Consider the following 10,753-nt stretch of genomic DNA (forward strand, 5'->3'; position numbering starts at 1 on the left):
CCCCTCTGGGGTCCTTGGGTCCTTCCTGGGTCTGTTGTCGCGCAGGCCGGGAGCTCACGCGCACGCCGCCGGGTGATCGCAGACAGGCAGGTAGGCAGGCAGCTGAGAAAAACCCCCTCTGGGGTCCTTGGGTCCTTCCTGGGTCTGTTGTCGCGCAGGCCGGGAGCTCACGCGCACGCCGCCGGGTGATCGCAGACAGGCAGGTAGGCAGGCAGCTGAAAAAAACCCCCTCTGGGGTCCTTGGGTCCTTCCTGGGTCTGTTGTCGCGCAGGCCGGGAGCTCCCGCGCAGGCCGGGAGCTCACGCACACGCCGCCGGGTGATCGCAGACCTTGATATCAATTCTTAAACCAGCCAATCTTTAAAAAATAAAAAAGTAAAATGTTTTGATAAGTGTATCATGTGAGATTTGGCACCTAAACCTCACTCAAATTTTTTTTTCAGTCAAAAAAGTATCAAAAGATTAGGATATACATATTCGCTTAGTGATCCTATTCTTAATCAGACCCAGTACAATGATGAATATGTTTGGAAATCGTATTCTAAAGAAAATTTGATAAATGGAACTGCAAGAGAAATCAAGAGCTACAAATTTCATCCCAATCAAGTAAGATAACATCTACATATCTATAGAATTTAATACTGTACCAACAACCAGTAAGAATGGGTTGATAAGAATGAATTTTAATGTGCTACAAAAACTCTTCATCTTCTATTGTCATGGGACACATGATCCCTCTTCCACTATTTCTTACCTAATGTTTTCCATTTCTTTCTAACCATTTCTCTTTCCCCTAGTTTTTTAAAAAGTTTTTTTTTATTGAAGTGAAGTTCATATAATATAAAATTAACCATTTTTTGTGAACAATTGGGCCTGGGATTTAGCTCAGTGGTTCTGGCGCCTGCTTCGCGAGTGCAAGGAACCGAGTTTGATCTCCAGTAACAACAACAACAACAAAAGTGAACAATTCACTGCCATGTAGTATATTATATTGTGGAATCATCATCCCTACCTTATTGCAAGATATTTTAATCATCCCAGAAGGAAACACAGTAATCATTAAACCATTATTCCCCACTCCTCTGTCCCACTGCTCCTGGGGACCACCAATCTGCTTTCTATATGGATTACCTATTCTGAATATTTTATATGTGGAATCAATCAAATAAGTAAACTATGTGTCAGGCTTTTGTCACTTAACATAATGTTTTTCAGGTTCTCTAGGAAGTAGAAAGTTGATCGAGTGATCGGTCCACATGGCATGATTGAGTAATACAGTATGTCAATACTACAGCACGTTCATCTTCTGTTGATGGATATTTGGGTTGACTCCACCTTTTGGTTATTGTGAATAGTGCTGCTATGAAGGATATGTACAGGTGTTTGTGGCAAGAATTATAAAGGCATTAGAAGCAAGTGAGAGAATTTTGGGGAGGATTAATGACAGTGTGTCTTTTTCTCCAATTAATTTTCATTATTTAGCATACACTGCCTATTTCCATCACCCCTTGTACATAATTCACAGGCACATAGTTTTCCTTCTTTTACATGCCATTAAAGGTGCTCAGTCACAGCTGGTGTAGTATACTTTCCTTTGTGCTTTCAGCCAATGAGTGTGGCACCAGACCGCAGACCCTATTAATGTAGGCATTGAACCTTCACAACTGCTCCCATCAAACAGAGAAACAATAATAATGGCATTGTTATTATTGCACTTCTTTCTCCTGCAGTCTTACCAAACACCACTTACAGTCTATGTGAGGGCTCTACCCTGAGTCTGAGTCCTATGGGCAGAGATGTGTTAAATAGCTCAAAGAGCATGCAATTAACAAAAATCAGATTGAGAACCTCTACGCATCAAAGGGCTTCTTCAACAGACATATTATCTTCACATTTGGTTGCTTAGCAGATTAATTATAAGGGAAAGGGGGACTGAAAGAGAGCCTGAATATTAAAAGATACTTGAAAAATAAATTTGGGACAGTGAATGTACACATTGCTTTGAGGAACTTCAGTGTGAAGGGAGACTGAGAAGCATCTTAGTAACTAGAGAGGGAAGCAGGGTCAAGTGAGGGTTTTCTTTGTGGCACAGGAGAAATAAAAGCAAGCTTGCTTTGCTGATTGCAATGATTCTGCAGAGAGAGAAATTACAGTTGCAGGAGAGAAGTGAGATTGTTGAAGTGTAATCTGCAGCAGATCTAGGGGACAGATCTAGGGAGTGCCTTGGCTCAACTCTTGTCACAGCAGATGAGAGCGAAGGTGCAGTGGCTGGGAGATGGTGAGGAAGGCTGTGGCATGTCTTCACTGATGGTTTCCATTTCTGAGAGGGGTAAGAAACATGGCCATGAGAGAGGGAAGATGGAAAGAGGTGGGGAAGTTTCAAGTTGTATAATCCTTGAATCTCTTTGGTGCTGCAAAGGCGGACAGAGACAATGCCTGCCTGCATGATGTCTGCCTGTGAGTCAATACTTCTCTCTGGGGCTCCCAAGGGGAAAACAGCCGCTATCTCTGTGGCTTGAGAAGATGTGAATAGCATGGGTTTTCTCCTCCTCTGATCTTGTCTATAGGAGTAATCTGCTTAGAAGAGCAAGTCTTTGGAGTTTTCAACCACATTTTCTTGTCTTGAGTGTAAAAGTTCAGAGTAATGCATTCAGTACCTGTGTTACAGCTAGGTAAACCAACGGTTACTGTCACAAACTCCCACAACACACAGGCAACTGCGGTGCTGTAGCTAGATGTAAAGGATTCCAAAGAATATGTACATAGGCACTCATGTCCTTGACTTCATTAGGTGAACCTGTATGGATTCTCTGAAAAACCTTATTTGTAATGATAGGGATTTGAATGGACACTACCTAAAGGGCGTTCAGTGATGACACCAAGAAGCTGCCTCTCTTGGAAAATTCCTGCTTCCATGGAAGAAATTCAGAAAGCAATTGCAGATCAGTTCATTTCTTGTACTAAGAGAGACTTTCTGGACCACACCAAAGGTAAACAGGTTTGCTTTTCTCCTTCCCCTGGTCATGTGCTTGGCACTGCTATTGCAGTGGCCAGCAACATTGATGTGGTCTCTTCCCCCTAGAAACTCACAATCTAGACACAAAACAGGAAATTTCACAAACAAAGTCATTCAAGTATAAAAAGATGCACATTGAAAAAAATTCAGGTTACTATGGGAACAGAATAGCGCATCTGGCTTAATGTGTAGGAGTGAAGGTGATGCTAGAAAGGGCTTCCTTCCCACACCTGAAGCATGATGAGAAATTAGCCAGTCAAGGACAAGGGGAGAGTGCTGGGATTATGGGCATGTGCTACCATGCCAGCTTTGGATTACATTATTCTATTGCTTTCTTTTACCAGCTTTCTATTGCACTTTGCACAAAATCCAAATTCAGTTCCACTGTGAGTTCCTAAGGTCCTGTTAAGTTGGTCCTTATAACCTCTTTATTTGATCTTCCTCATTCCTGAGTTTCCAGTCTTATGGGTCTTTATTTTAGTTCCTGTGAGATGCCTACCTTTTCCCCACCTTTGCCAGTGTCCTTTTTTGCCTGTAATATTCCTCCCCAGATAGCTTCCTGTGGCTTTCCTTGGTCAGGACCTGTTTCAATGTCACCTTCCCTGAGAGGCCCTTTCGCACTAATTTATCTGGAGAACTGTACCATGATCCCTTGCATCTAGGATTAGTATTTTGAATTCATTTGTTACTGACACTCATCTTCTGTTGTTTTTGTTTTATGCTTTCCTCTACTATTCTGCAAGTTCTCACAAAGCTGCCCACTCAGGGCTCAGTAGATAGAAAGAGCCCCTCACATATTTGTTGAATGACAGAATATATGGAAAGTACTCTTTGAAGCTGGGTGGGCATGGGATTAAAAGACTTCTATACCTGCCGATAAACATTAAGGATTAAGAGAAAACATTTGAAATATCAGCATTCTTAAAAGATGTTTTTGAGTTTCTAATCAAAGTTCTCATTCAGCATTAGCAAATTACCATTTCCCTGTGTCAGGTAAATACCTAGGACCTGTCAAGATTCTCTCCTAAATCTCTCAACTCCATCTGCTTCTATCCTTCCGGACAGCCCTAGCCTATTAGGTCAGGGTACCAATATCTCTCCTTGGATGACCATCAGTCCAACTGTCTCTCCTACTTGTGTCCCCTCTAATCCACTCTCTACCCTATCGCCATAGTGAGTTTCTGGCTGTGCAAATTGATATCATGTTTAGTTTATAATCCTTAAGACACTTCCTGTTGTCCTCAGGATAAAAGCTAAGTGTCTTGGCTATATTATCTGTGTCATCTAGTCTTTGCTTTCAGCCTTCTCCCCAGCCTGCCCCTACCTGCCTGGAGAGACTGCACTGTTGCCCATTCTGTAGATTCACCACACCCCCTATTGTCTCCCCCTCTCTGCACACCTTTCTTCCTCCTGTATAAAACAGCTCTCCATTTTTTTTCTTTTGACCTATGGTGACCTACCACTTCATTCTGGATCTAGGCTTCTCTGAACCCAAACTTTGGGTAGATGGTTCCCCATGTTTTTGTAGCCCCACTAATTCTAACCTCTTTTGCAGGATTTATTGCATAATAGTTTAATGATTTTATTTGTGTGCTTTTCTGTAATCCTTGAAGCTTCTGAAGAAGAGTGATCACATATTAGTTTTTGATTTATCCTCATTACTGAATTAACATTAATGAACAAAGAGCACTAAAAGGTGCTTGTTTTCACATTCAGACTTGGAGAATTTGGTTTTGATGTAACAGAACAGCTGGTGAAAACAGTAGAATCAGTTCCTCCTTTGCTACAGACCATGTGGCCAATGGTCCTAGTAGTTTCCAATGGTCCTTTTGGATTGAGCTTTTCTGCAGAGCCCTAACTCATGGGGCCAGTTTTATTCTTTGGGCTAACTTACTGGTACATTATCACAATTTCAATGGGGAAGAAACCAGGGGAGTTGAGCAGAGATGACCTCTGGGGAGGACCCAGGGGTTGGGTCAGCTGAGCTCTGGATCATAGTTACCATACTTCAGGACCAGGATAGGGATCTCAGGTGTTGGTTGAATAGTGTCCCCTTCATAGTGATGCCTAAAGGAGCTCAGTAACATGAAATTTTATAAAGACATCAGTTGAGAAAAACTAAGCCCACATGCATAAACATTATACAGTTGACTTAGAGTTATCTTAAGCATATATCACCCAGGCAGTCACCAGAATGTGGTTCAGATATTAATTGCCAATTTATAGCAATTACATTTCTGATTATTTTTGTTGTTGTTCAGTTATAAACATAGTAAATATTTAATGAGGCCTATTACTGTGATAAGTACAAAGAATTAATAAAGAATAAGGCTTATTCTTTGTCTTCATAAGAACTTAGGAAAAGTTTAAGGGCTTTTCTGGGTCTTCATTGGCAATGATCCTACTCAAGATCCTTACCAGCCTGGTTCCAACTCATCTCTCCTGTTTCACCTTCAACTATTCCTTCCTGTCCTGTGTACCCCATAATCCACTAGCCACATTTCATGGGCACACTGTGTCCATTTTGCTTCTGTGTTGATCTGTCATCAAAGCCTTTCACTATGGCTCTTGTCTTCTCTTATTCCCCTAGCCTCACGCACTCTAGGCTTCCGTAGTACCTATTTAAGACTCTTAGTCAGTGATTCTTAAGCACATGGGAAATTTGTTCACAGTATAAGCACCTGGGGTCTCTACTTCTCAAGAGCCTTAATGTCTGGAATGAGATTCAGTATATATATCTTTAGAAATTTTCCAGGTGGTTCTGCCACTTTAACTCCATGTGAAAACCAGTTTCCGGTGTGGTGGTTGTGAGACTTACCACAATCCATATCTCTTTGTTTTGCAAATATCTAATCACAATAGTTTGGGGTTATCTGAAGGTGGAACAAGGACATAATTATCAATAATCTTGACAAAAAGCACAGAACATACCTAGGAAATGAAAACATATGCTGTATAGTGGTTCTCTAGGGGAGAAGAATAGACATGTGTCCTATATTTCAACAGAAACTTGCTTTCCTCTTATAAAACTATTGGTTAATGACAAAAACCAAGTTAGAGGTACAAGTTATTAGGAACAATACCAGATGAATTTCCAAAATATCTTCATGGGCAGTTTCTGAGGTCATTCTGAGTCCAGTAAGCATTTTCATCTTTATCTCCTAGGTAGTCTGAAGAAACAGGGAGCATAAGGTGAATCCACACCTCCTCTGCTGGTCTAGATAATTTTTTAAAAATCAATATTAAAATATTCTCCAGTGCTGGTAGATACAAGTAAATATCCTTTGATATACTATGTATTCCAGTGGATGCCACTATGACTCTTTTGATATACACTGTCTATTAGAATTTGCTTTTGAAAAATATCTATTGAAAAACTAATTTTAAGAAAATTGAGTTGTGTCAGTGTTAATTTGCACAGTTTGAACATTGCTTATTAAACCCATGTTTTTAATTTAGGCTCTTCTGAATAAGATGATGCTATAGTTTCTGAATTAAGACTTTGCAGAAAGAATTGGGGGTAAACATATTCTGAGAGGGCTTATGATGTGCTGTGTAATCTCCCAGAGTTTGTAGAACTGGTGTTTAATGATAATATATTTAATGAATATTTTTAGCAGGTATAGTTCAAAAAAATAATCATGTTGTTATTCTCTAATGACAATGGTGTTACCTAACCCTCTATCAGCAAAAGATAAGCTTTGAATGATTCTTTTCCAAGTAATGGGGATGATACACACCGTGCCATCTAGGGCTCCCAGGCTACACAAATTAAAATACAGGCTGCCTAGCAGCTAATGAGTACTTATACACACTTAAGCTAAAAATTGCCCATTGTTTACCTGCAATTCAAATTTAACTGGGCATTTTTTGTTTTAGATGGCAATTCTAGTCATTCCCCAAACCTCTCACTCTGCCCTGCTCTCACCACCAGAAGCAAAATGGTGAAATGCTACTCAGAAATAGCTTACTGGGAATAGTTAACTGCTTTCGTTTTCACTCTTACCCTAGCTCAGAAAATTAAGAAAAGTTCTCAGGTGTCCCTGGAATGGAGAAAGTCCCTTCCCCAACCTCTAGACACTGAATTTCGACGGAATTACCAAATTCCAGCTAAAATTCCTGAGTTGCAGGATTTTAGTTTCAGATATGGATGCTACTCAAGCCTGCCAATTGCTTCTCGGGGTCTAGGTGAGTACTCATTTAGTTTTAAAACAACCTTGTATATTCTACTGATATCCACTAGAAAGGGCTTACTACCTGATACACAGAACCCAGTATTATGGCTTCAATTTTTACAAAGAGGGGCTGTGTATGTAGCTCAGTGGCAGAGTGTATCTAGAAAGTGTGAAGCCTGGTTCAGCTCCAAGTACTAAACAAAGAAAGAGAGGAAGAAAAGGAAGGAGAAAAAGAAAAGGAAAGTAAGGAAGGGAGGAAGATGGAAAATAGATGATTGATAGATAGATAGACAGACACACAGATACATGGACAGATAGATAAGCGAGCTTCATTATAGGTCGGTGAACAAGGAGTCAGCTCAGTCTCCGCATGCCCATGTATATAGCAAAAGAATGATGGAAGGGCACAGGGTGAGGGTTACTGAAAGGCCCATTGTCCATAACCAGTAAACAGTCCTCACTGTGCACACCTGGCCTGGCAGAAGGTGCAATGCTGTGCTATTTGCAATTTCCAATCCCTCAGTTATCCTGGTCCACCCTGCAATTGTTGATGGCATCTTTTGCTTCTAATAGAGGTCTGAGAGGTCCTGTCCTCTTTCTTTAGGTATAGCTTAGGGATGACTTGGCTCTTCCTGACTCTCAAGGTCTGCACCTGTGTTCTGAAAATACCTCATGCAAAACTTTGTAAACAGAGCAGTTGCCATTTTCTGTCCTGATTTCACTATCCTATTGCTTTAAGAGTTTTCCTTAGCAGAGAGGGTCCTGCAAGGCAGTTTTGACAGTGGTCATAGGAAGGCTAATGTTTTGGACACATAACTGGAGACTTACTTCTGCTTAGACCCTCAAGGCCCGGGGACAAGGCATCTCAGAAGACTGCAAGCCAGACTTTGTGGCACATGCCTGTAATTTCAGCACTCGGGAGACTGAGGGAGCAGGATCCTTGAAAGTTTAAGGCCAGCCTCGGGTACATAGTGATTTCAAGGCCAGCCTGAACTGCATAGCCGGACCCTACCTCAAAAGCCAAAAAAACAAACACAACAGTAACAACAACAAAACAAAAACCAAAAACTGCTTGGTAACCTGACTCTGCCTAGGAGGAGCAATGTCTGGGATCTGAAATGCTTCCTCCTTATAAAATAAAAGGAAGGGTGCAGTTGCTGTAAAATGCCAGAAAATGATTGGAAAGGAATCATATTCGATGTAGTTATTCATTGGAAGTGAATTCTCATGGCAAACGGACTCAAACATTTTCAGATTTAGTATTCATTCTTTTAAGATCCTGGTTCCTATTATTTTCAACAGGGAAGTTTTAAAGTTCCACAACTAAGGCATCTCTAAGAAGATAACTTGGTGTTAGTCGGAGACATGGCTTATTCCTGGCAGAGAGTTGGGGTCAGGTAGTTCTGGAATCATGTTAGAAGGTAGCGGAGGAGTTAGCTAGTCTAGAGCACGCATGTCACATGAGGATGGCCTCCATGCCATGCCACCCCTGCTTCTACACCTCAGGGTAGTGCCCCAAGCCCGAGGCAGCTCCTTCATTATCAACATTTCAACAGTTTGTGAGTTCTAATAGCTGGAGTAGTTTTGCTAAACTTTTAGCCAGTGACTCTACTTCTTTTCAGGGAGGTTAACTAGTAGCAAAGTGATTCTATGAAAACCTAGTCAGATGCCTTCTGAGTCTTCTCTTTCCTGGTTAAAGCCACAAACACTCTTCTCAGGGAATTTGAGATCTTTTCATCGATTTGGTCCTTCCATTTGGTCAATGACCTTTTAAAGAGGACACCTGGACCAAGACACATCATGTAAAGGTACAAGATCCCAATGAGAAATGTAACTGTATTGTTTGCTTTAAATGTACCAGTAAAGTTAATAGGGAAAAAAGGATACCTGGAACTGCAAGCAGTACTTAAGGAGTTCTTAAGGTCTATAAAGATTGAGCCAGTTGTAGAGATTTGTTTCTTCATCCCATCTTTATTTTTTTAATGATAGCTCCATGATTCTTAGAATCCACATTAAATCAACAATATTCATAATCAAATATAACTGAGTTGGGTTTGCCTATACTTTCTACCTCACTAACCTAAATGGACAATGGAGTAATAGCTGTCAGTGTCATCTTTGTTCCAAAGTGCTCCTCCGAGACTCCTTGGTCAGTGGGAGAAGATTTTTAGTGGGCCAATCCAAGTCTGCACAGAGATATCCTGGAAAACAAGAAGCCAATAAAGGCTGCTGTTTATTAAGCAGATGGTAAATGCCACCATCCTAACTCACTGACCTGCACATGTGGAGAGTTCAGGGAGAACTTCTTTTCTGAATGTGGTGATCAAACTCTACCATCTGGTCATTGGCTCCAATCCTCCACTTCCAGCAATAATGGTCTAGAAGTCTTACCAGCTGGGCACAGCCCCTAGTCACTGGAGGATCAGATTAATACAACAACTTAGTTTCCAGTATGATTAAGGATGCTGAATTAGCTTCAAGTTGGGCTCAAGGGTGATGGGGATGTGTTCAGAAAGAGGGGCCTGAGTTCCTTGTTTGAATGACAGCCTCTGTGTCTCTCCTGCTCTGTATGTTTCTGCAGTCCCCTCCGTGCTGCACAGCTACATGAGGAATCAAGAACGCACGAAGCAGCAGACCATATACCAAAGTGACTACGGGAAAGCCTACCTGGACTTCTTAATGATCCTGAATTCATTTACTCCCTCTCAAGTTAATGAGTACCTTCAGAGTGTTTCCTACAAAGGTAAGATGAAGTCTTAAATTAGCATTTCATGCATTTACAGATCATAATACATTGCTTTCACGTATTCATCTATTCATACTCCAAATCGCAATTGTTTTCATCTATAGGCGTTAGAGTTGAATGTTCACAAAAAACATAAGTATTGATTAAAAAAAAAATCCCATTGTTCTGTGAAATCCTCAATCCCCTGAAAAAAGTTTGTCCTAAAAAAGGCTCCAGTGATGCAATATTAATTTATTAAAAAGATGTAGAGCTTTACACCTATTTCTCATCTCATTTTGCAGTGTTCAAACTGCTCTGGATCAATTTCTCTTTTTCCTACAGCTAATTTATTTTCTCAGTGAGTGATTGTAGTATTCCATAGTTTTGTTTTGTTTACTTTTTCCTATTTGGTGGTACTCTTTTGTGACAGACTGTTTAAGGTCCATGACAACCTTCATATTTCACACTGGCAAAGACAGCAGATGCTATTCTCAGAATGGCATCGCTTCGAATAACAAAGACGTATCCCATTTTGGCTCTGAGTGACTGAGATGGATTTGGGAGTATCCCAGGGGCAGTCTAACTTAACTGAGAGCATGTGAAATGTCCATTCAGGGGAGAAAGGAGACTGAAGAGAAGAAACAAAATCCTTCCCCTACCTGTAGCACCTCAGGACTTTGCAGGGAATCACATGGACTGTCACTCCTCATGTCTGAGCACATACCGCAGTGCACACATATATGTCACCTGAAGTGAGCTTATATTCCACCAAACCAATGTATTATGTCCTTTAGGAAACACCATCCTTTTTTTTTTTTTTTTTTTTTTTTTTTTTTTT

At 40.8% G+C, this 10,753-nt stretch overlaps 1 protein-coding gene across 4 annotated transcripts in view; it reads left to right on the forward strand.

Moving 5' to 3' along the window:
• Positions 1 to 10,753, forward strand: part of Tex26 (testis expressed 26) — a 36,568-nt gene that overhangs the window by 19,812 nt on the left and 6,003 nt on the right. For all 4 annotated transcript variants that reach the window (XM_010623876.1, XM_010623877.1, XM_010623878.1 and 1 more), the window contains 4 exons: positions 443 to 605; positions 2,836 to 2,989; positions 7,027 to 7,203; positions 9,772 to 9,933. In XM_010623876.1, the coding sequence (XP_010622178.1) occupies positions 443 to 605; positions 2,836 to 2,989; positions 7,027 to 7,203; positions 9,772 to 9,933 (656 nt within the window). The remainder of the gene's footprint in view (positions 1 to 442; positions 606 to 2,835; positions 2,990 to 7,026; positions 7,204 to 9,771; positions 9,934 to 10,753) is intronic.

Source organism: Fukomys damarensis, unplaced genomic scaffold (genome assembly GCF_012274545.1).
Source record: "Fukomys damarensis isolate Sample0158 unplaced genomic scaffold, DMR_v1.0_HiC HiC_scaffold_38, whole genome shotgun sequence".
Classification (NCBI taxonomy): Eukaryota; Metazoa; Chordata; class Mammalia; order Rodentia; family Bathyergidae; genus Fukomys; species Fukomys damarensis.